General features: G+C 43.8%; 1 protein-coding gene across 1 annotated transcript in view; it reads right to left on the minus strand.

Moving 5' to 3' along the window:
* Nucleotides 1-305: 305 nt before the first annotated feature.
* Nucleotides 306-26,901, minus strand: part of SIAH3 (siah E3 ubiquitin protein ligase family member 3) — a 42,278-nt gene continuing 15,682 nt past the window's right edge. Inside the window, exon 2 of the mRNA XM_013179523.3 lies at nt 306-2,486. Within this exon, the coding sequence (XP_013034977.3) occupies nt 1,893-2,486 (594 nt within the window). The 3' untranslated portion in view covers nt 306-1,892. The remainder of the gene's footprint in view (nt 2,487-26,901) is intronic.

The following is a 26,901-nucleotide window of genomic DNA, read 5'->3' on the forward strand; positions in this document are numbered from 1 at the left end:
TCGGACAGCACAAGCAGCGCAATGTTAGGTCACTATAAAGAGCTTGGGAAGTTTAAGCTAGAGGAATTGTTTTTCTTCACGTTTTATTGCTTTTGCTTTTAGTTCAGCAGCAGAATATTTGCCAGAGGAGCTGGAGGAGCCAGTTTCAGTCCACAAAAATGCCAATGATTTATTTATTACCATCATTTAGGGAAAGGGCAGCAGTTGCTGGTTCTGAATATTTAACATCGCAGGGAAAAAGCAAGCCACTCTGAAGCCTGCATGTTCTAGCGAAGTGCTGCAAACCAGCACGTCCCCTGCAGGGTTTGGAGGTGGGAGAGCTGTGTGGGTATGTCCCTGCATACTCTCAGAGGGACCGAGACTTCTTCAGACCTCAGCCTCCATTCCTATGTGGTCATGAGCAGCCTGCTGAAGAGGTCCTGGCTCCCTTCTGAGAGGAGACCTGCTATGAAAGCCCAGGTGAGGACATAACTTAGAAGATGCATTACCTGCATTCCTCAGGAAAATTGCAATTTGTTTTACTTCATGCATCATTTATAATAATTCCCAGGAGAGCAGCAGGTGGGAGAGATTGGCATCAAGGCTTTTCCGTACCCAAAGCTGGCTATGTGAGATGCCTTTTGAAATGATGGAGGACTGTTCTTATCTCACTCACCCCCCCACCCAAGGGAGGAGCTCCTCTGACCACTGCTGTCTGTACACTCAGCAGAAGAAAGGGACAATCATAACCCAACAAGTATATAGAACAAAAAAAAAGTCAAGGTCCTTTTTAAAGGAAAACATTTCAAACCTCATAGCCAATTTGCAAACAGATATTCCAGCATTGTAGTTTTAAAACAATACTTAGCAGCACAAGCTGTGGGGCTAGGGGCACAGAATTCACTAGTAAGATCAGTACACAATTTAGGGACTTCCTGCTACTTCATTTTCTGAAAATCTCATTTGGAGTACATGAGGAAATAGTAGCTAAAAAGGTGAATGTCCTGTTTGTAGGTTATGGATATCTCCATCCTGGAGGCAGACCATCTATCAGGACTCTCACTCTGCATCATGACACATGAATGAGATTTAACCATGCTCGCAGTGACCGCCCACTAGCTGTCGTTGCTGATTTAATGCAGGATGAAGTTTCCAAGGCCCCGGCTCAGTGGAAAAAATTACTTTTTCTTCTGAAATGTTCACAGTCTGGCTGGTGAATGCTGCCTCTTCAGGAGATAAAGGGAGCTCTGAAACCAAAAACTCGCTGGGGCTTGGTTGTGACCATAGTACAAAAGTTAAATCTCTGGTGCTGGTGTGGAAAAGCCACAGGGAGGTAAGTAAATGGTGCAAAAAGAAGGTGGGAAGGGAGGCACAAACTTCCTCCGACAGTCTGAAACCTTCTACAACTCTGTCCACTTGAGGTCATTCACTGCAGTGCACCAGTTTCTCTGAAGCTGCTCGTGAATCAGTGATGAAGGAACCTGTTGCAAATTGGGTGCTCTTGAACCTTGGTGGAATACTTTACCTTTTACCAGGCATGGGGGCCTCCTTAAAACCAGGCAATTAGGCAGATAACAAAGGAAACATATTTTCATGGCATTCTCAGAGCAAAGGTTTCTTTGGGTCACCCCTGGTGCACTTTCCAGGAGAGCAATGTTAACCCAAAAGGATCCAGCGTTGCTGGAAGGCGCCAATAAATGGATTAGCCTCTTTAAAATTTCTCATAAAATTGTATTAACAAAACAGTAAATACATTACACAGAGACCGTAACCACAGGATGTTTACATAATGCCCACTGTGGACCAGTACTAAATACCATAAAAGACCTGAGACCCCCCCCAAAATGTCTGCAAGTTCTGGCTCTCACGAGGCAGCAGGAGCACCGTGATTCCTCCTCTTCCTTCTCTTCCCCTCACATTTCAGCCTCGCCGTTGTGAACTTTGCTGGTGCTTATTGCAATTCCTATCGCTAAGCTCCCATTATCGGAAAACAGCTGAGCCAGGGAAGTGTTCAGCACGAGGCAATCCCCATCCGAAATGACGGAGTCCACGCACTCCAGCACCGACCTGGGGGTCGCCTCCCACTTGAGGCGCCTCTGGTTCCTGTTGAGCTCGAGCCGGTAGGTGAAGTTGTCAGCTTGGGTCGGCGTGCCGATCAGCATCATCGTGGCGAAGAACTGCGGGTGGCCTTCGTACTTCTCCTGCTTCCTGAGGACCAGCAAAAACTGGTGGCCAAGGCAAGAGTGCATGATGATCCAGTCTGTGGGTGCGGGCAGGTGCATGTCCGTGGCCAGGAAGACAATCTCTGCCCCCTGAAGGATGTTGATGCGGTGGGTCTGCCTCAGGTGGGACACCACCACCTCCAGGTGGCCTTCCCACGGGCAGGAGAACAGCGGGCACGTACAGGGAACCAGCTGGGGGTCGTGCACGGCCTCATGGTGATGGCAGGGAGGAAGGCCGCCTTGCTCCGTGGACGTCTGCGCGGCTGCGCAGCGGGTCGGTGCATACTGCAAGAAAAAAAAAATTACACGTGACAGCAGGACAAGGAACACATGCGGGCACACAATATCCCACCTTAAACAACATCAGAGGCAACATCTGTAACCCAGACTCCTGAAACCAGACTGAGAGCAGGGGCAATCCAGGCCTGGATTTGCACTGCAAAAGGTGCTGGCGGCTGCCTTGCTCTCCAGGAGAAGAGAGAAAGAGTTTGAGCCATGATAAGTCACTTTAAATGAAAGTGATATATGTGTTTAAAGAGCGATTTCATTAGTTCAGGGGGGAAAATCTGATTAAAAAGAAAGAAAAGCCCAAAAATACTAGGACAGCATGGGGCATTTTATATAGTTATGGCTCTTGCAGCTCAGAACAAGGAAATGAAATATGTATGGCTTTATTATTCTTTAATGAAACACACTGGCAAATACAGGCATTTCTCCTGAAATGATATGCTTTATAACACCCATAATTTGTGAAATAAAAGTCAGTTTTTATTGTATACGGTGCCTTCATTTTTTTTTTCTGGTCAATGTATTTGTGCTTAATTGATGTGCTCTCCTACATAAATCTTAAATGGCTCTCAAAGGTGGATAGATGGCAAATTTAGGGCATTTTTATGCTAAAGTTAATTTGGATTAAGGTAAGGCAGCTAAATGGAAAGGCAAAGGCTCTTGCAGAATGATTGCGTGTGAGAACTAAGGAGCAAACCGCTCTGCTTCTGTCAGGCGGACATTGTTGAAGAGAAATGAGTAAGTCTTACTCAACCCAAAGTGTGTCCACATGTAATGCTATTCAGGAAGAGTAATGGCTCTGCTGCAATAACTCTGTGCGTAGACAAACCCTCAGGCACGAGCATGACGGTCATGATTCATCCTACCTAATTTTAAGCATTTACTTCAACCATCTGAGACAGAAACCTGGTTACCTAAGACTGTCTCTGTAGTCAATAGAGGGATGCAGCCCTTTCCACCGACTGATTCAGACCTTAGCTGGAGTAATTCACCTCCAAAACGTGGCACCAGCTGCTGCCAGAGTGACCGAGGCTGAGATCCAGTCTGTCCGTACCTCAATTTTACAAGCTTATACATAGGAGGACACTGTCTCCTTCTGAACTGCTTTGGAGATGCTTATAAAGAGTGTAAAAATTAAGTGTACATATATAAATATGTACGTTTTGTTTTAATATATGTTTTAGGAAGGTTTCTGTAATTCTCCAGGTACCCAAGTGAGAGTGACTGCAGTCTGCTGTGGGCTTGTAACTTGGAGTGGTTAGGTGGGATAAATCGAGGTTTTTATAACCATGCATAGGTCCAACCTCTTCATAGCTTGCACTTTTATTAGCATCTTTCCTTAAAAGATTGAGGAGGTTTCTATACAGGGAAAGCTAGAAAATACAAGATGGTTAAAACTCTGCCATATACACATTTGCACAGCCTGGAAAAGCAGATGTAGAAGGTGCAACCCATGAGACATGTGCCCATGCAATGCAGTGGGGAGTGCAGGGAGTACACCACCATGAGCAGCACTGGGGGCACTCACTATAGGGGCAATGCCATACCTGAGGTCCAAGCTCTGTTTTCACACATTCCACCATTACAACTGCTCATAAACCATAAGAAACAACGAAAATCTGAAAATTCAATGGCCAGCCTAATCTGTGTAAATAACCTCAATGTTGTGTTTTGAATATTTCTGTCCCATGTCTACTCATTTAAACATTTGTACCCAAATAACAGGAGCGGTATGGATCTAGCATCTAACAGTTGTCCTTCTTGATGCCACAACCAAACTCACAGTGGTTCTTACTGCCATCAGTTTTCCCCCCAAAACTTGCATTTTTACTTTTCAGGACATTTTGGAAGGCAACCTCTTGGGTCAGCTGTCAGAACTCTTAGATGACCAGGACATTTTGGAAGGCAACCTCTTGGGTCAGCTGTCAAAACTCTAAGATGACCAGGGCTTCCTTGCCAACCAGGATGACACATTTCTGGGTGTCCATTCAGGATCTCCGTTTGTCAGTAGCTGTCTAAGGGACATGACAGCTAGAGCAGGGTTATGATTGCTGCTGCATAATGCATGGCTCTTCCCAAGACATTGGGTGTTAAAGGGAGATGTTTCTACTTCCTCTGACATTTGATATGAAGAATAATTGACAATTTAAGCACCGTTACTCGACTTCATAGCTTTTTCTCTGGAAAATTATTACTGAAGTAGTACTGTCCTACTTTTTGGCTTTCTTATTTTTTTAGTTGTTTTGCTGTATAAAATTCAGGAGTATAAACTTTTCAACAAGATAATGAATTGAGGACGGATAAATGACTATCATTGTCTGGGAAATAAAGCAGGTCATTATAAACTAATCGAGGTTTGTGGCTTTAGCTGCCTGCTTATCGCGGTGGGATTGCTGAAGAGGAGTGGTTCACGCTTAATTCTACATTAATTTTTGCATCCCATTAGGATGAAAGTTATGGTTAATTTAAACTCTTTTGGTGAAGGAAGCTACATTGCTACTGCAATGGCAGATCATAAAAGCTTTTTAAAAAATCCCTGAAATGCTAATTGCCTCATAAAATGAATTCTAATCTCCCGATCTAATACAGTGGGTGTGAGCAATTACTTTCTCTCACCAAACTGTTAATGCAACATTAGTGATTATACTAATTAAAACTAATGAACTCATACTCACATGCTGATAAACCTCTCAACCACTCGACAAGTTCCAGCCTTCTATCAGTTTTATTTAACTCCTCTTTTGGAAGATGAATCTTAAATTAACCTCTTGAATAACATTCAAAATTAGGTTTTGAAATGCGAAGCTTTATAGACTGTGTATAATTCCTCTCCAAAGATTATCAGAGTCAGAGAAACCATTTCCACTGAGGATGTAATTGAATTTAAAAATGCATTCTCCTAATTTGATAAGCTTGGACAGCAACGGTAGCTCATCCATCTAAGCTGTATTCAAGGTAAGAAAATACAAGTGTCGTCAAAATCGTGATATGGCAATCATGATTCATGGCTCAAAAACTGGAAAAATAATTTTCAGTGATCAATTTTTTCATTGTATCTTGCACCTTTCCTTTATTTTTTATTTATTTATTGTGTGTGTGTGTGCAAACAAATGAGAATTCCCTTCAGCATTTTTTGGTTTTGAAATTTTTTCATGAATCACTTCAGGAAAGGATGTTTTGGTCTAACTTCAATCAGCTCAGGTTTGTTGAAAATTCTGGAATTTTTGCACAGTCCAGATGATCTATTTTTATTCCCTGACTAGGTGAGAATAATCTTCAAAATCTGATTTCTGAATTATTCAACATTCCTTTTTCTAACTACTGAATTTTGTAATATTCTGACAGAAATATTTTAAATTTCCCCATCTCTGTGAAAAGTATTTCACAGAAAACTGTTATTTCACTCACACTTTGGGGAATAAGTGGAACTACTGGGGTGCCTGTGCCCTTGTTGGTCTTTCATACGGCTGTGAATTGAACCTCTAAAATTGAAAGACAAAAGAGACTTAAAATGGTCACCTTGAGTGCATTTAAACACCTAAATATTTATGGACCTTTTTTTTTACGTTTCAGCTTTCCCAATATTTACTTTCTATAATTTGTTTCCTGGTTACCTAATAAAATTAAGTTTATTGCATTGTTTTATCAGTCCAATCTTATTCTCCATAATCTTTTAGCTTGTTGGCCAATTTCAGTCAAATTTAACCATGTGATAGAAGTCCCAAAGACTTTAGTTTTCAACTGCTTTTGTGAAAAGATGCAGCAGGGTTGAAAATTGCAACCCTTTTGTGTCTCCAGAGACAAATAGCTTGCCACATGGGCAAAATTGCATTTTCAAATATGAGAGAGCCTAAACAACCGCACTTTGAGTCCAAATGTAATATCAGACAGCAGAAAATCCACATGAGACAGCGTCTTTATGAACAGGAGAAAAGGCTTCAGTCAGAGTACTCCTCATTAGACCCGAGATAATCCAGTCGCGAGACATGAAACCCCAGGAAAGCAGGATCTGCTGCTCACAGAACAATTTCTTTTTAATGATGTGGCTTATTACAGTGTAATTCTTTGTACATTTGGCAAAGAGCAATTTACAAATACACGGTACTTTTCTTAAAGACGCACTTATATTTGAACCTGGGACACAGTGCTTCTGAGTCGTGCTCTATCCTTTCTATAGACTTTCTAATAAAAATTCAACAAATTGCTCCAGGTATGACTCATCTGTTCTAACTTTGGCATTTGAGGAGTAGGTGGCTAAGTCTGAAGTACATCAGCTCCTTTTACAACCCATGCAGAGCTCCCGAGTGCAATTCTCTTGATCTCAAGACAGACCAAAGGGAAGTCCCCCTGTGCACTGCTCTCTGTGCACAAGTGGGATCACTCCCATCCTCGGGGCAGATCCATGTTTCCTTTATTTTTTTTTTTATTTTTTTTTCCTAGTTTCTAACCAAGGAGCAGAAGGGCAGCCCTATTTTGGACAGGAGGGAGCTGTAGAACACAGGCTTCTTCTGCTGTACCGGAGACAACATAGTATGTGGAGAGAGAAACAGATGTCTGTCCACACATGGGGGTTAATCTGTGTGTCCTTTGCACTGTTACACCTCTGGTCACCAGTGACTAGATAGAAAATCCACTCAGAGCTTGTCTGAAGCATGGTTATTAATCCATCCTGCAAATCTGGAAAAAAAAATCTAGCACATCCAGAAAATCGGTGTGTGTTGTCCACTCTCACAGTAGTTTCCCAGCTAAAGACTTTGATTTGAAAAGGATTCAAACCCCCAGTTGCCCAGGAATGCCTTAGCCACGTGTAGGATAACTGGTGGGACTTGCAGTGGAGCTTGGTCACTGTGAACCCCAAAATTCAAGCAGAGTCAACACGAGGTAGAGAAGATGCACACAAATCTCTGAGTCTGAAGCCTCAGAGCTGGGGCCTCCACTCAGGAGAAAGGGCTTTGGTACTGATCCTCTTGCTTTTGTATTTTATCCAGTAAACTCTTTAGGTCATCTGTGGTGTAAACAGTGGAAACAGAGGCAGCAACCCTGGCCAGCTGAGCTCCTGATCCTGTTGTGTGCAGATACCAGCTACTTCATGACTCCCTGAGCCCCCATTTCTTCTGTGCATTAGCACAGCTTCATGCAGAAGGCTGTCCCAAGGAATCCAACTCCTTGCAATTAAAGTCCTGATTTGCAGATGAGGGATTTGCTGCCTGCAAATCCCTCAGGATGAGGGGAGGATTGAATCCAGGCCTCCCACCCCATGGGAGAGGACCCACACGCTGAGGGTCTGGTGTGAAAGGAGGGCGGACAGCACTGACATATCGTGGAAGAAAAAATGCTGCTCGGTTCTTCAAAGAAAAGGTTAAATGTCATCTTTCTGCAATTCCCAGTGTTCCCCAGTGCTAGACAGGGAGCCTAGATGGCTCATTCATATTTTAGTTACAGCAGCACATATAGTGTGCAAAAAACGAGCTTTCTGTGCCTGTGAACGCTGCAGCGAGTGCCGAGAGGAACATCCCAAGGAGCAAGGACAATGACTCGTTCACTGCCTAGTCAATAAGCACTTCTGTCAGCAAAGCAGGTGCTGTGAGTAATCATCATTTTCCAGACGCTTCACACCCGTGCAACTGCATTTTATCTGGGGATCACACACAACATTTTAAACGCTCATTAATCCACGTAAAGCCTGAGCTATTTGCTTGGTGAACTCAGTGGTGTAGTCTGAATGCCTGGACACGAAAGCTGTCCCAGACCAGCAAGTAGTGCTCCCTCTCTACCCCTGTCCAACTTTAGCATGCCCTGGGACACTGCAACTTAATCCTTCTCCTGAGAGGGAACCAGTATCTGCTTTCTCTGTGGATGCAAATTTGTTCCTCCTTAACTACTGCTTTTCTGCTGAATTACAAGAGACTTGGTAAGAACAACTCAAGTTGTTTGGGGTAACACCTTTTTCATAGGAGGCACTTGATTCCAACTGACTTTAAAATATACATTAAAATATATATGCACATAAACAAATACACACCCCCTTATTGTACATAAACTCATATTGTACATAAACTCATAAACACTTGCAGATCTATATCAGGCGTTTCTGAAAATAATGCAGTGGGTAAAAATGCGTCGCTGTGTCCAGGTTAAACCACCCTGGTACATTTTTATTTAAAAAAGTCTGCAGGTGGGACTTGGCGGATGGAATCCCATTTATTTTGACAACATGTTTATTTTTGCTGTCCTTGGCAATCACCAACAATATGAAGTTTAACAAGAGCAAGTGTCGGATTCTAACCCCCAGGTCCCTTAACCACAGCAGATGCTTTTGGTGAGAGCTCCGCAGTGACTTTCGGAGCTTCTGTTTAAACAAATTGGCAGTGAAATGTGTTATTTACTCAGTTGTCTTACCATCTTCCTCCTTTTATCTGCCTTTTTTGAGGCCTCGGTCCCTTCTCATCTGTATGGAAACTGCTCCAATAATTTCCTAGCTCTCAGCTTCTTTCTATCTCATAAAAGCTCTGCCACCCACTAACATCCACCTCCATGCTACTTACACCCACCACACAGGGACAGATGCTCCAAGGAGCTATAAAGGTGACATGAAGAAACTAGTGAGTCTTTTAATCCTGGTCTCCAGTTAATTTCTCCTCTGCTATTTTTTAGTATGCTAATGAGATTTTGTAAATCTCTCAGATGAAAGAAAAGAGAAGAAAGGAAAAAAAAAAAACCCTCAACCTATTTTGTCAAAAGCTCTACTTCCGTATCTGAAATTAAGAAGTTCAGACCAGGGCTCATGTTGGGGATTTATTTAAAATTTTAATTACACAAAATTCTATTCATTATAAATGCATCAGTTGAATTTCTTAAGTACTGAATAATAGTTGCAGCTTTGGCAGTGGGGAAGTAGTTGTTTTCTGCACTATCTAATGGCAGCGAGAGGACAACTCCAAGCTCATTTTGCTAATCTCACTTTGCAACATAATCAAGCATGACTTGTTGACACGGCACACAGTATGTGCTAATGGCTCTCCTCGTGCTAATGACACACCTCTGAGCATGCAGAGAAAATCCTGGTTTAGACTGCGTCCACACTGTAGAAACCACGCTTCCTGGCAGCAGAGGACCCTGAATTTTAGTTGAGGCCACATGTTTTCAGAGATATTTTTGGGAAGGAAAAAAAAAAAAAAGGAAAATTGTTTTTTAGTGTTAGCTATAGATGTAACAAAAATATGTTACAGCATTTTCAATGTATCCCAGATGGAAAGAAAGACATTATTCTCGAATTAAAATACCTTGCTTGCTTTTCAAAAATCAGGGTTTTTAACATAAATCTGTCACGCAGTTTTGAAATGCAAGGAAGAAAATATCAAGAAACTTGACATTCTTCAATACATTGCAAACAATGTAATTATAATGAAATATAAACAGGATCCACACTAAAGCATTTCAGTCTCAGACATGCTTTCCTAGGGAGACCCAGGCAAAGACATCAGCGGGGTGGAATGAGGTCATGAACCCCATCTCTCCTGCTTTAAAACCAAGTTTGACGAACCTTCCATGTGGATAACTTCTGAAACTTCACATATTTCAGGCTGGAGAAAAACCACCTCAGCCAAAGCTGCAAATGAGGGATGTGGACACCCAGACGAATGGTCCCAGTTTACCAGCTGTGTTTGCTGGATCTCACTCTGCAACTAGGCATCAGATCACTTTCTGTGGTTTCTTTGAGGAACAAAATACCTTGCGTATATACAAACAAAATCATATACACGGATGATTCCTGTGAAGAATCTGGCACAGATATATATATATTTTATATATCCTGGAAATTCTGAGGAGTTTTTGAAATGAATGGGAATAATAGAAGACAATAAACTGCTCCTGCTCCACTAGGAGGATCCTGCAAGGCCACAAGAGTCCTCTTGCCTGTACCCTTTAAAACCTCTACCAAGGTACCCAAGCAAGGATCTGACTGAGGCTGTTTTGGTTGCAAGTCTTCTTCTGCAGAAGCTGGTCTACCATCATGACCATGACGGGAGTGGAGACAGACTCTGCTTCCAGCAAGGGGAGCTTCCCTGATCTGCAGATGGTTGCTGGGGACAAATCCAGGCCCCCGAGCCTGAGCTGCAGCTGCCAGAGGTGGAAAGGGTGGGCAGCTGCCCGCCAGAAACATGGTCTTCCTCCTCTCTTGGGAGTTTAGAGATAATCTGAGCATTTTCTTCTTGGGTCAGTTCTGGGGGTCCTTTTGCAGCAGCAAATGATGGCAGACTGCCCAGCCTTACAGCAGGGCTGGAGCCATTATGAATTTAGGAGAAGCTGGGCTGGAGTATGGGACGTGTACTCAGGACCTGAACTGCAACTTGAATTTTCTTTGCTGCCTTTTAGGACTGGGCACAATGCAGTGACAACAAACCATAGCACAGAGTATTTGGTGTAGCACTGCAGCTGCTGATGGGTAGGGGCATGGGGAGGTTTAACTTCTTTTTGGAATGGATAAAGATTTTATATCTTGTTCAAAGCAAGGGTGAAGCCTCTAAACACCATCCCCTTTGGCCACACAGAGAAAGAGTCGGGAGCCAAGGTACATGCTATCAGCTCTTGTTCCAGAAGAGTGGTATATAACCACTGCTTATCAGCAGATCTCTCATGATACAGTGCTGGTGGTGGCCCTGAATGATGTAGTGGGCAGGCTGCATATGTAAAAAGAGATAATCCATAATGTAGAATTATCTTAAGATTCACTTCATGCTTTATCCACTTTGTATTTTGTATAAAGCCTGTTAACAAAGTGCAAAACCATTAAAGGCTTTAATTAAAAGCAATGTGATAAAGTAGTTCCTGGCTGCATCTGCTCTGACTGATAGGGAAGGCAGAGTTCATAAGAGCCCTATATCTGACCTGTTGATTTTGTGTTTTACATTCGCACCGAGGAAGAAATTAATATGGAAAAGGAAAAAAAAAAAAAAAAAGAAAAAAGAAGAAGAAGAAGAAATGATTGCCCACTGTGCTCATAAACTTACCAGTTCAGACTGGCTTTAATAACTCATCATCCAATATTCATTTACAAGTTACTACAGTAACAGCATGTCTCCAAGAAGAGCAGATTTGCTGGTCTCATCTGAGATAATTAGACCAAATCCACCCCTAGACAATCAAAATGCTTCCCTTCCATCAGGCAACCTCCAGCTATCACAATTACATGACATTTAAATTCACTAACTGCTCTTTCAGGAACGCCGAAGGACGGCACAAGCATTGCGGATCTGCTGGGAGGAGATGAGGGGGTGGCTGCTGAGCAAACCTACAACCTCTCTCGGTGGGAGCGATGTCTCCAAGCCCATCCCAACCACACAGATATCCTGGCCAAGGGTGTGCTCTATGGGCTGTATATTGCATTGTACTTGCAGCTGTCGTGTGGTAATGCACAACTGCCCTGGTCTGGGGCAGTGTAGGTGGAGCACGGGGCATGCAACACCATGGACATCCTATATGGCCTGGTGTGGTGGAGGTCATGCTCAGGTTTTGGGAGCATTAGGAAGAGAACAGAAAGGAAAATAAATCATGCTGTACTTAGCGTAACTCTTCTTTCCTCTCTGCATCCCTTTCTGAGGGCACTTTTGGTTTTGTATCACAAATACTTCTTTTAATTTTGTACAAATCATAGCTTGTACTTTCTTCTTCCTCCCCCTCAAATTCTCAAAGAATAGTTCTTCCAGAAGTTTTCTTCATACAGGGAGGGTGCAGGTGGAAAGAAAGAACAGAAAGGGAGGCTCAACTTAGCCAGAAAGACAATGTTCCACCTACAGTAGGAAAATTATCTCTATTAATAGAGATGAAGTTTAAAGCAATAATAATAATAATAATAAATTCTAAGTTAACATTCATGCTTATGGAAAGGTAACAGCCCAGCATCTCCCAGGTTTGCAGTGCTCTCTCTACCTGCAGAACTAGCAGAGCAAAGAATGACAGTGTTCATTTATTTTCCACCCTGCCCTGTCAAAATGCCTTAAATCTGAGACAAAAGTCTCCCCTAGCCAGGAGAGGTCAGGTCAGTCGCCACGCTTCCCATCCTGCAGCACTGTCTTTTGGGGGAAGGAAAGCCCTGGCATCCCATGACCTCACCACCACCTCTGCTCTGACCACCAGCAAGAGGGATGTCGCCAGGGGGTGACTACGTTGTTCTTGGGAAATGGTAAACCATCTACATGCAAGACAACCATTGCCCAAAAGAGCCAAATCTCATGGAGTCTACTTAATTTTAAAGCTGGGGAGACCCTTGCTGGAAATCCACTGGCATGGGCTGTGTAGGTCTGACTGCAGCACCATGGGCTCTTTTTGTCAGCTTTGGTCTCTGGATCTCCATCCTACACTTACCATTTCTGAGGATTAAGGTTGGGGTTGGGGTTGATTTTCTCTCTCTCTCTCTCTCTCTCTCTCTCTCTCTCTCTCTCTCTCTTTTTTTGGTTTATTTTCAGCTTTCTGTAGACCATTTTTTATAGAGCTTTTGGTGTGACATGTTATTGAACGAGATGACAATTCAGTCATTTCACCACATTAAACGCATTTCAGCCTTTCTTTCCTAGGACAAACCTCTCATTTCCTCCTGAAAGGGCCTCCAGGGCTGGACAGAGGACACGTGGCAACTCAGGAGTGGGACACCGAGGAAAGAGCTGCATGAATGTGTGCAAGAAAGGGCATGGCTGCCCTGGTGTTCAGGATGCTGAGATCCTAGCTGCAGTCCTTGCTCCTGCAAACTCTGACTTCATACAACATGGAAAACCTCCAGTGGAGGAAAATAAGGGAGAGGTTTCACAAGACATCTCAGCTACCAAATAAGATGCTCCTCCTCTTGTACTTTCTGCCTCCTATTTTTCTGGCTTTTTGTTGATCTCCTTGGTGAGTTGATTCATCCTCCTAAACCAGCAGAAAATGATTCCATTTTTAAAAATTGATTTACTAGCCCATTTTTGTGCTGCCCTGGTGGGATGAATTGGTGAGTGAGTGGTCAGAGGTGCTGCCCCAGAAGCAGGGCTGGGCTGGGGAAGCCACTGAAATGGGCTGGGGAAATGGGCAAGTGGGGTGGACGGGAGCTCCTTGCTTACTGAAGGCTGTTAGGCACCTACAAGTCTCCATGTTGTGTCAATATATCTTCCATTTGTCACTAAAACTCTGCATTTCCCTACTTTCACCCTATGAGCATATAACAATGGCTCACCCTGCAGTTTCCAAATCCACAGTAAATCCAAGTAACTCACCTAAATGTATTATGTCTGAAAGGAAGATGTTCAAATCTGAGCTACTCACCTGAAGCTCCCTTAATATAGAGATAAGATGTACCTCCACAGAGCACTTCATCATCCCATGTTGAACATCCCCATCTCCAGGGGAAGAGGAAGCTACTGTGTGGTGACTACAGGAGGCGTGCACTTCTTTTCATTGGCTAGAAGTAGAGCTGGGGTCACCATCCCAGAACTGGACATCAGTCTCAAAAAGTTTCCCCACATTCTGTACTGCAGGAGTCATGACTCAGAGCAGCGAAGGGTGGTCGGAGACAGCCACCGTGACTGTTTAATGGGTGATTATGAGCTGCCTATTTGCCTAATGCAGAAAACCCCTTGAGCTGACACATTTTCTTCCTGGATAAGGACTGGGAATCCTAATTTTCAGGCTTCTAGATTTAACAGTGAAATAAAACTAATTTACAGCTCTTGCCATTAGGAGGACAAATTTTCGTCTCCGTCCTTCGGGTGAGAGGCACTATAACAAATGAATGATTACTGACCCATGATACCTATTAGAGATTACAGTTGGGTCATCTCATTTGTTGTTTTAACACATGAAATTAAGAGCCCTAGCAGGGCTGTCACAGAAATTGAATTGATAATGAGATGAACACTGCCTTTACCAGAGGCTCTTTCCGGAATTACCTGCGGGAAAAGCTCAGAGACAACAGGACCTTGAGCTCTAGGCCTGAATTGTAGAGCCCAGCAGGACTTTCTACTTTGCCACTTGCACTGGCTTCCTTCCATTATTACCTGGAAGTGCAATCTAGCCACCAGGAATTAGATTTCATACAGACAAAGGAACAGTTAACCACATACTTACTTGGGCCTTTTGCTTCTATCACTACCTGCAGCTAAATTGCCCACCAAAGAGGTTTTGAATCAAAAGGAGGTAAATGGATAGGCCAGCTCATTCCTAACACCAGCTGCCTCGCCAGAGCCTGCACACTTAGCATGATGCTGATTGCAGACTGGTCCCTGCTGCCAAGTAACATAGCTGATCTCCTTCAAAAGCATCCTCAGTGCTGGGAAAAATATAGTTTCAAGTTTTAAGGGAAATACCAAAGAATGCCATGGATCTTGCTTGTTCTGCTTGATGGAACATCATGACCTACTTGTTTATATGGACTCTGAGCTGCGAGAAGGCGAAACCAGACCTTAGAAGTCCTGCTGAGTCTCACATCAAGATGTATTTAGCATCTGGTCACCCCCTCCTGCCCTCACAGTTTGGGGGCTGTACATCACACACGTGATCCGTGGTTTCATTGTCTGAGACTCTGGGCTCCAGCTGCACCATGGACCCTTGAATCTGATGGCCATCTCTGATCCAGCAGCATCATTCCTCCCTGCACCCTACCCCAATACACCAGGCATTTCCAATTGTGCCAACACAGTGCCCTGGCATTGTCCCATGTATTGAAGAAAAAGAATTTGTCAGAATTGTAAGAATTGGCTGCCCCTTAAGCAACTATCAGCTAGTCATTAGGATTTCTGTTTGTTTGCTTTTTAGATTTCTAATCTAACGTACGATGGAAAACTGTCCAAAGGCCCATAATTCATAGATGTCTCATTAGTGCATCAATAGACAGAAAAAGTACTCTAAGCAGTATCCTACCCTTACTTTGTGGAGTTGGGTTGTATCTTCCTCTTTCTTTTGGAGTTTCATCTTAGCACTGGAATGGAAGGAAATTAATACTATAACCTGTTGCTGACTGGTCTTTCTTCTGCAGCACATCAGCAGAACTGGCTGTCCTGTTTTCACGGGCTCAGGGAAGCACAGGAAACAAGAGGCTCTGCAAGGTTGTGGTTTGAAGCTACACGTCAAGAAGAGCTTCAGATTTAGACCATAGACCAGAAGGTAAACAATCAGTGAAGGACTTTGTATCTTCGCTTTTTTCTTCCATCCATAGCTCTTAGGCCAGTGCACTCCAGCACAGAAGAAGGCCATCGGAACACAGCTCCTCTGCCATTGCAAACTCAGCAGTCCCAGTTCTTACCAGTTTAGGATGCAGACAGCTTACCTTACCCCTGGTTGTGGCCTTGTCGGCACTGGTGTGAGGAGCTAACTTCAGGGGAGGCAAAGGAGAAACTGTTTTCACTGAAAGTGCTGATGTAGTTACAATGGGAAACCTCCCATTCCCTTTCTGTCCTTGCAGTCCCAACTCATTTATCACAAAATGTTCTGTTTCCCCAGAGCTTCTTTGTCTCTCTGGAGGACTCTCGAGGCTGCTAGGTCAGCATTGCAAACTCAGACCTGTAAGTTACATCTCCATTTTGCTTCCCACATGAGCTTTCTCCTCGTTTATGCCCCCTTTTTTTTTTTTCTTTTCTACTTGAAGATCTGTTTTAGTTTTTGGGCTTGCTCCAGCACCATTTTCTGAGATTATAACCAAGTATTGATTATTAACAGATATATTACAGGGGCAATGCTATTGAGGATACATTAAGTAAATGGAGGAGCCGGCCCTGAATGATTCTATGATTCTGTGATTTTATGCTTCTTCCTTTCACTCCATTGCTGTTTATCAGCATGACAATCATCAGCAGCAGAGGTATACAGGATCTAAACTGTGGCTTAAACTGGCCAGAGATCATCCAAACCGATAGGTTATGGAGAAGACTGGGTGTTGTGTTAAATAGCTGTGGTTTGGTACTACCCTAGGTTACACAGTAGTTGAGTAGATGACCTTGTGAACTGAGAATGATTCGAGGAAAAAAAAAAGTTATGATTCAAGAACCTCATCACTGTGGTCATCTGCCATATTGCTCAGTGTTTCATTTACACTTATTATCACTCGATATTTTATTTTATCCTGCCCTTAGAAAGGTGTCAAACACTGGTAACAGTGATGACTGGTTACTAATTTTCAGGCCATGCAACCCGGGCAGTGAAGTAGAAAGGACAGTAAAAGAGCAGGGAAGGGGAAACACAACCATAATGCCAAACAATGGACACAATGGTAGAAGATGAAAGTGATTGTTTCAGGATAAGGAGTGGAAGTTAAAGAGATTTAAGCCGCAAATTTACATTAATATATGAAGTAAACTACCACTATTTCTTAACACTCAAACATAAAAATGAACATCAGTGGCACCAATATCACCCTAAAGTGACTTGCAGATGTGTTTTTGCTGGAGATCCTTGCTATTGGACTTACACTGGTGACTGCAGGTAGAGGAATGTATGTGGAAAAGTTAGAGAAACCTATATATATTAAATAGCACCCTGTACAGTTCAGATCATCAGTAGCTGTAAAATGGCAAAGTTATAGTTCAGTATGCCCTTCCAGTTCAGTCTGGCATCATCCTGATGCTGGCATCACCAGGCTATTTCACTCCACTGACTGTAAGGGGTGCTGAGGGGGACTAAGTTGAGCTCAGATGCAGACATTTGGTTTTTGGGTCCCACACTCAGCCAACATGAATCCCAGCCTGCCTCCTGCCTTGGCTCCCAAGCTTCCTCTTCACCCTCAGTTTTTTAATTCTGCCTCTTTCTGGTCCATCTGCCTGGCTGCACACTGGCTTTTCCCCTTATTGCCTCAAACATGTCCCCTTGTCCCTATGTTCTTCTTAAGATTAGTGTTTTTATGAATTTAGGTTCTCCTAATGACACCACTGCTCTTCACTGAATTCTATCTTAACCAAGCCACTGTCAACATCCCACTCTGAACCCAGGCTGCTTTTAGGATCTCAGCTAGATGGCTGGAGTACCTCCATTTGCCCTCTTTTTTTGTGTGAGAATGTACCCTGACACTGACCCTCCGGCTGATAAACTCTATACCTAGCGATCCCTTATGTGAAAGGCTCCATGTGATGAAGCAAACATCCCTGTTTTCACCAGGGTTTGCTGCCTCTAAAGGGCAATGATGCACTGGGCTTATGTGCAAGGCCTAAACTGCCAAATAAAGGAGGTCTGGGGATGGATGTGCCAAGCTCAGGTGACACGACCTGGCTTAGAGTCTTTCCCTGAAGGGACACAGAGCAGACCATGTCAAGGATCATGTGGTATAGATGGTCAAGGCCCAAATCTCAAACTCAGGCCTTATCTCTAATTTATTAGCCTAGGCTACCTTTATACAGGCCTTTCCTGGCCCTGTGGACAGGTGGTTCAGTGGTTCAACTCACAACTCACATGGTGTGGCCTGGTGGGAACAGTCCTTGGTCTCTCCCAGCCCTTGGCCACCATCTAGCAGAGGCACCTGCTGGCACGGGGCAGATGTGGAGGGAGTGCTGGCCACCACGTGTCATGGATGACAGCCAGCAGGTGCCTGGGCCTTGGCCTGCTGCGGTTTGGTGGATACAGCCATACCCAAATTTCCTGAGCTCAAAGGAGGCTCAGCTTGTGCGGTCACATCGGAAGAGTTCATGTGCTGCTTGAAGGTTAATGGTTGCATTGAGTCTGTCAGCCTTCAGGGTCATCTTCTGACACTTTCCCTAAGCACTTGGTCATTTGGAAAGGAAAAGTAATAAGCCCTTTCCCATCTTTCTTTTGACATCTGATGTCAAGATGCATATACATGTCATGCACGTGTGTGTTTTTATAAGGAACTATGTTAAAAAACATCCCTTCCTTCAAGTGCACGCAGTGTCAGCAGCTCTTTTGGAACAGTTTCAGCTCCTCAGCTGCACCGCAGCCCTTCTGCGGCTAGAAGAGGGCATTCGGGCTTTACCTTCCCTGTCAGCTGAAGAGCACTGCTCTGCAAACTGCCCTTGAAATCAATGCAGCTGCTATATTAGAAATACTTAACACATAAATTGTAGGACACGGAGGCAGTGCACGTTACAAGGCATGATAAGCGTGCAGTGAACCTGCTGTACAAGCTCATTTCAAAACCCAGCATGGACACCTTGCTCTCTCTCCTGCTTGGTTCGGAGCTTTAAGGCTGGATGTGCTTGTGAAGAGACGTGGGTAACCCCATCCAAACTCTGCTCAGCCAGAAATGGGGCTGAGCTTCCTCACACGTCATATATATTTTTTTAATGCTGATGTACCCACACTGCAGGTTCTATGGCAAAATGAGATTCCCCACCCAATTTGGGCACTTTAGCTTGAATCTGAGGATATCACTGGGTGGGCAACGGTTAAAGAATATTAAAACAGGAATAGAAGTGCCTACCTACATTTTAGTAAGTGTTACCACGGGTCTTGATAGTGTATGTAGTAATAAATAATTATAAATGTGCACTTTACTGTGGAGCAGCTAGACGGTGAGGGAAAGAATGGGAGTTATCTCTGCAAGTTTTCATGTGCCTGGGCATGTGAAAGCCGAGGAGACCACTGTAAAGATATATCCAGACGGCGTTTTTATTTCCAAGCCCACCAAGGAAAACTACATCTACGTGTGTAACTGTTAGAGCCATATGATCTGTGTTCACAAACCTGAGCCTATAAAAAGACAAGCTCGTTTGCTGGGGAAAGGATTTCTCCGTGAAAAACCTAGAGGCTCTTTCGACGTGCCAAATTGATTTCTTTGTCTTCTCTTCAAGCACGAATATCAATTAAGCTGAGGTTATGTCCTAACTTAAAAGCAGGGTGAGATTTATGTGAACAATCAGTTTCAGTTACAGGGAATTAATCTTAAGTGTATAGTACAGGCATAGGACTGCATTACTTTCCTTTTATGTCATTTGTTTCCTGATACTGGCACTCGGGAGCAAGGGTATCTCAAGTAAAATTGGCTTCTCATTATACATCCAAATCCCATCAGCACAGCTACAGACACCTGGCGAAGGGTCACATTCAGTTGAACATGCTCAGCTGCATGCAGGGGACATCATGCTTCACTAGAGGCACCTCAAGGTTTCGTAGACATCGCTGGGGAAGGAGCTGCATCTCTGGGGGACAGCAGCAGATGCTGAGCAGCCGGAATGGGTCTCGTTTGCGCTGGAGCAGTACATTTCTCACATGGATGCGTTACTGTTTTGCCACCCTCATTATTTCTGCTGTTGTTATTTCTCCGGTGCTGAATATAAGAGATACCTCATGAAGGATTGTACGGAAATGGTGAACCACCATAAATCCAAGTTCTTGGCTGAACAAAGCCACCACTGCAGCCATTGCTCCTACTCTACTGAGCTGTGCTGTTACAAGCACAGGGACCATGGAGGTTTTCACAGTTTGGGTACTGACGTGAGGGAAGATAAATTTAGGATTTAGCCCTAGTTTCTGTGGATTGAGTTTTACAGGAGACAGTAGCTGAAAGTATTCAAGCTGCAGCTCACTGTATCCATAAGAGATGTAGGTACGGACTCATGTTTCTTCTAGCCCTAAGAAGCCACTCTTGGTTGTGTGGTGACTTCACTTCAACAGGAACAGTGCAGTGTGATACTGGTCCTGATCCCTCCCACCTTGAGAGCACTCCTGTGGGAAATAGGAGATGTGGCTCCCATCCTGCGAGAGGGATTTTTACCTTCAAAGTCTCTCTGCAAGTGGTGGATGAAAAATAGACTGAAAGCTGCCAGGGAGTCATGTCTTCTGCCTTCCACGCCGTCACTCGGTGTTGGCTACACTCACAGATTAAACACAGGATTTAGACCTTCAGGGAGTATGTGACTGCCTGATTGTGTACCCAGAGAAGTACAAGTGGGAGAAAGCTGAGCTGAACAAAGTGGTCTCCTAAGATGTCATCCCCCTGCTAATGGGACTGAGCCTGGTGTTTGCTGTAGCTGCAGAAGGGGGTGGGAGGAATGATACTAGGCTCAGCAAGAGCAGGGATGCAGTCTGAAATGCTAATAAGAGTGTTCCCTAACTGTGGTGCAGACAGTACTGGTGGCATGCAAGCCTGGGACGGTGACATGACCTCCCAGTAATAATACACAACCTCTTCAGAACTGAGATCTTGGTGCTCAGCAAAAAAAATTGCTTGTGGATGGGCACATCCTTGTCACTTATGCCCTGACACACTTACAACCTCCTCTCTTCCTCAAAACATCACTGTGATCCCAGAATCCAGCGCCTGGCTCTGGCTCAGCCCAGCTACACTGTCTCAGCTCAGACCACTGAGAAGGAGATGTGAGAAAGCCAGCAGAGCAGAGACTCACATATATGAGAATGGTGAAATGGCAGAGGTAGGTCTGTTGAGGTGAGGATATGCAGTAGCTAAAGGGTTCAGGAAGAAAAACACCAACATGGGAAGTTATAAAGTCCTAGGTGGCAACATAGAGAGATGGAAACTGGAAACTCAGCAACAATGCAGTAGAAATGTGCCCTGCCCCACCTGATGGCTGACTGCCTGGCCAGCAAGGACTCATCAGGTGTGCTGTCTGGGACATTGTGCATACTAATGCTTTCCCTGGTAGCACATTAAAGTCCAGCTGTCTCTTGTCTGTATCAGCCAATAAATAACCGTGTTATACTTCAAAGTTTTGTAAATTCTACTTACAGAGTCTGTTTGTGCATAGCAAGGGGTGCCTGAACAAAGATGTGAACAAAGATGACCTAGAAAAGAAGGGTTACACTTTTTTTTTTCCAATGTAGGAAGCCAGCAAGACCAATAGAAGAAAATTCAGTTTCTTTGTTCATATACTCTCTCTTCATCTTCATCCTGTCTCCAGCCAGTTAAAAGAAAAAAACTTATTTTGATTTGATGGTGTATGAGGATAACCACAAAGGCAAAGGGGTAAAAAATACAGCTGGGACTGTATTTGCAGTTGCACACAAGTGGAAAGTGCTGCATGTGGCATGCCGTGATGTTGAGACTTCTTAAGTAGAACAAAATTCAGATTTCAGTAAGTCACAGAACAAAATACCTTTGAAGATCTAGACAATTTAGTTAGTAGAAGGTGACAGTCTGCTGGGCTACAGTATCTACAATCTCAACAAGAGAAATCTGGTAACATTTCTATACTCTATGTTTCAGAGTTTGGAGATCACAAAAAGAATTCCAAAACAACTCAAAGAAAAACTGTGATTCATCTTACTGAACATCACAGGTTCACAGGCCTATGAGCTAGCCAATATAGGCTAAAAGTCAGAGGAGATAGCAGGATCCTCTGGGCCTGTCTCCTGATCTGCTTTTGCATTTAACCTAGGCGTGCCTATTTCCATTCACTCAGTAAAATGGAACCCTGCATTTAGCCAGGTATCTTCTGTATTTGGCACAGGAGAAGAGCTGAGGATGAGAGAAAAGTCACCAAGGCTGTGAAATGAAATCAAAATAAGGGTGAACTGGGTTTGACTGGAAAAGATTTAGCTCTCTTCACAGTAGCCCTTATGGTGTTGTGCTTTGGATTTGTGATCAAAACTGTTTCGATAACAAGCTGATGTTTTGGCTGTCTCTGGGCAGTGCTTGCACAGCATCAAGGCTTTCTCTGTTCCTCACTCTGACCCTGCAGCAAGCAGACTGGGGGTGGACAAGGGGCTGAGAGGTGACACAGCTGGGACAGATGATCCCAGCTGTCCGAAATGATGTTCCATGCCATATAACATCATGCTGACCAATAAATTTGGGAGAAGTCTTGCCAAAGTGGCTTTTGCTTGGAGACCAGCTGGGCATCAGGCTGCTGGTGGGAAGAGGTGAGTTGTTGCTTTTGTATCACTTGCTCTTTTCTCTTCCCCTTCCTTCACTTACTAAACTGTCATCTTGACCCATGAGTTTTTCTCTTTTTCTCTTCTGATTCTCTCCCAGCCCCTGCTGGAAGGAATGGCTGCTGGGTGCTTAGCTGCTGGGCAGGGTTAATCCACTGCAAATAGCAAATAGGGCAAATATATGTTACTGAAGACCAAAAGGAAATGGATCCAGAAATTCCATTTCCAGCTTCTGGAAAAGACCAGAAAATAGATGTTTATATGAAATAAATCAAACCCTGTAGTCCCCTGGCAGCATTGCTGAAACATGCTGAAATGGGAATGACATTTCCAGGGTTCCAATGCCACAGTGCAGGCAGAGAGCCACAACCTGAGAGCAGCTATTTTATTGGAACTTATAACACCTGATTGCATCAGACATGAAGAAATGTTCCCACTTTGTATAAGGTCTCGGTGATATTACTCCTATAAACCTGAAAATCCTCTTAGAATGGCACCAACTGTGGAAGCACTCACACTTACTGAAGAGCAGTTTGGCAAACAAAGCTACGATGTGACCCAAAGCTAAGACTGAAAAAGCAGGAATGTGAACATTTCTGTAATACTGAGAATGACACGTTTGGAAACAAACACATTTGTGCTGTTTACGGAAAAGACAGTCCAGAGCACCATGCCATCTCTGTGCTCAGTTCAGCGGTGGGGAAGACCTTGTGAAACAACACTAACGCAAGGCAGAAGTGACAAACAACAAACGAGCTGGTCCCTGCCATTCACCACTGATATATGTGCGATCAGCCCAAATGACAGCAGCAATCCCAGCCCTACAATAGAAACACTTATAGGGAAAAGGCGGTAGGAAACATTTGAAGAGCTGATGCACACCAGTTGACTGCAGTGGAGGAACCACGTGAGCAGCAAGCGGGGTTGAGCACCATCAGCTGGAATTGCCAGGGTTATTTTGTGATTTGCATCAAGATGACCAGAAAATAAATTCATAGGTGAGTGGCATGAAGCCAAGACCGGCGCACTGTCTTTGTAGGAGGCATTCCCCAAGGAAATGGGCTGAGCTGGTAGTGAAGACGGGACTTGTGGTCTTCATCCCCAGCAGATGAGGGTTAACCCATGCTGTGGTAGCTTGTTTATGTTTCAGGTGTGATGGTGAGCATCTGCCTGCTGCCAGGATGAAGAAGAGGGCTGTAGGCACAGGGTAAAGCCAAATTTTTAAAATTACACAAACTTCATCCCACTGACCAACACTGCAGCAACACGTCTTTAGGGCTCCCTCCCCGTCCCAGTTGCTATTATTATTTCACAAGAGCTCCTGAGGGTCTGTTGGCAACCTGGTATTTTCTGGCCTTAAGCCAGCTTCCTTATGAGTGTATTAACATCTCCTTGTCCCTCTGTGTGTGATGAAAATGCTTAGGAGGCCTGGCAGGCAAATGTGTTGCATCATCACTTTAGCAGCTTGCTGTGCTATGCAGTTTGGGTTTCTTGCTGTCCTCCGCCTCACTGAGGAGGGACCAAGCGATAAATGGGGTGTGATAAACCCAACCCGATCTGGTGCAACTGCAGTGACAGGTTTTGGGAGCGTCTTTTTACATAAAGTGCACTTGTGGAAATGTGGCAGCCTGTTGTTTTCAGATAAATGCAAATAAAGAAGGAATGGCTAATGTGGGTCACTCTCCCCTGCCTTTGGATGTGGTGAAGGACACTGCGTTAAAGTCTCCTAGCCACCACACTGACATTTCTGAGTATGGAGCCAGCTCTGGCACCCTCAGTGTCTCCTTTCCCTGCCTCCTCTGGGACAAATTGACCCTGCCTAAGTAAGAAACGACTTTCCTAATCGCATTAGGATCAGCTCAGATGGTGGAGAGGGTAACAAAATTAGAGCTTTTAAACCATTATCTCTTCTCCATGAATGTCTGCACTAATACAAGCCAGCAGAGAGGTAAGGGAAGCTGAGCTATGGCTGATCTCATTATAGCTTGAAAAAATAAAAATGTGATGGAGAGCTGGTCCATGGCTGTAAGAAAACCAACAGACTTTTTGTAAGACACAAGAAAGGGCTGTCTTCAAGCCCTGGATGGTTATATTCTGGTTCCTGATTAAAAAAAATGAAATGATCTCCAATTTCTCACACCTTTTCCTAGGACCCACGTACAAGCTAATATATACACATATACTTAGTCAGGCAGCACGCCTATAATTTCATATTATATGTGTCATGCCATAGTGTTTTAATCCTGTTGTCTGCATCCTGTTTGATGTAATAATTTATTGTAATATTTTACATAACCACAGGTGATATATTGTATAGAGAAGTCAGGGAGCGTGTCTGATCTCCTTACTATGACAGGCAATAACTGAAGTGATATGGTTATTGTACTCAGAGAGAAACACGAACTCTGCAGAAAAACTGGCCTGGATGAAATAGGGAATAGGACTGGATTTTGACTATTGCAAACTAGACAGCTATCTGGCAGATGATACTGTGGTCAGGAATTTTATCATGTACCATATTTTTCTTAAAAACACCTATTTCTCACATAGGAACTACTCATTTATTAACATAAATAAGGAAAAATCTTATAGTCAGGACTACCCTTTGACTTATTCAAAGTGCAATTTACTGGAGAAATAAATTCTCTATTTATTTGTAAATGTAAGCAAAACTAAGAAGGTCAGAAGTCAAACCAAAATATTCTGAAGATTTCACAGTCACATGGGTTCACTACAACACATAGAAGCCCAAACCACAAAGCCAGCATCTGGAGATGGGGATGTTCAGTGACGTCCAGCCAAAGAAGATCGACCAGTGAACTCGGGCACTGGACTCCCAGTTGTCCTCGTGGCTGAGTTTTCAGCTCACTCCCTGGTTCTGCTCAGACCACTCTGGCTACATCTCTCCAAGGTGAAGCTGCTGCAGCAAAAGCTAATCCTAACCAGGTGGAGACACCAGTGGCATTTAGCTTCAGGCAAGAGACTGGTCCCTACCCCTCCTTTATTTAGCATCACAGACTTAACCCGTGATTCTTGGGCTTTGATACTGTGCTTTCTGTGTGCAAGCATCGCTTCTGCAACACATTTACAGAGATGTGAATAAATGCATGCACGCACATTTAACACATACACACATCTTCTTCATCACTCCAGTTTGGCAGAAACCTGAGCCTGTTCTTGAAATGCCACAGCTCAAATATAATCCCCTGAAAGAGTTTGCAATGCAGATCATTCCAGCAATCTGGTTTACAGCACAACCCTCTAAATGGTAATACTGGTAACAGACTGAGATGGGAGAGTAGGAACTTTTTAAACCTTACCACTGAAGTCTATTATGAAACTACCCTCTCCATCTACAGAGATTTAATTGCTACCTGACTTTTGGCCTCATTATATTCCAGATAATTAATCCCCAAGTACTAGGTTTTCACTCTGCCCCAAGACACTTCAACAGGTTTTCTTTGCAGTGGCCCTGAAATGATCATTTCCTGCTCTTGGCACTGAACATGCTGTGCCACGCAGTTTAATTCATGCCCATTAATAGCGGACCACTTTGCTGTATTAAAGAAAAAAAAAAAAAGAAAAAAAAAAAGAAGAAAAAAAAAGATGAAAAATACAAGCCCTGCACTATCATCAATTTCACTGTGAATTTGAATGATCAGAAAAATGCAGATTTGACCACCTGCTGGAGCATTACCCTGTTGCTTTCCGGAGTGCTGGGTTTGCAGAAGGGCCAAGGAGCCACACGGAGCTTCAGAGCTGGTTTCTCTCTTGTCCTGGGTCATCCCCTGCCCAAGGGGAAGTAACTATACTCATCCAGAGAGAAGGGAGCCAAACCAGTCTCCTTTTTTGGCATTTGAAACAGCCTTCCATTTCCACTCTTCCCTTTATTCAAGTCCAGCTGCCAACCCCGAAGGACACCAGTTCTCCAGGTTCAAAGGTGGCTAAAATCTCAAGGAAATGAGAATAATGCACTCCCAGTTGTGAAACGGGGACAAAAAACTCAGCTGCCATATGGTCCTAAGTAAATTCTACCACGGTTGTAATTCAATCAAAACTTCCCCCTTCCTCATAAATAAGCAGCAGAAGGCAGTTGCTATAGTTTTTTCCTCTGTGGCTATCACTCAGTGGAGGCAGAGCTGGAAAGCAGCATCCTGCGAGTGATGCCCAGGGGCAAACAGAAGGCATCTTGCATGAAATTTGCACTTTGGCCCCTGGAGACCCAACGGCATCTCTATTTTGTCTATAATTTGGGTGACAAGTTCGATGAGATGATGCTGCACAGGCTTGAAAGTAACTTTCACAGTTTATTTTCTAGGCTGTTGGGGCTGGCATGACTATTCCATCAGGAACTGAAATGTTCTTACAAACCTCATGGTTCATGAACTTTGAGGAGAGGTAGGGAATGGGGTCTGTCCTCCAATGGGCACATATTCTTGTCTATAAATGCAATCAGCTTACATTTACTTGTCATTTTTTTCACACTATATCTCAGTTTGTTGTATGTAGCAGGTGTCTGGACTGATTATCTTTCAAAACAGCATAATTAATGGATTTCTGTGCCTTCAAAATCAGAACTATTTTGATCAGCTTAAAAAAAAATCCCTTGTTT

This window comes from Anser cygnoides, chromosome 1 (assembly GCF_040182565.1).
Source record: "Anser cygnoides isolate HZ-2024a breed goose chromosome 1, Taihu_goose_T2T_genome, whole genome shotgun sequence".
NCBI classification, from domain to species: domain Eukaryota; kingdom Metazoa; phylum Chordata; class Aves; order Anseriformes; family Anatidae; genus Anser; species Anser cygnoides.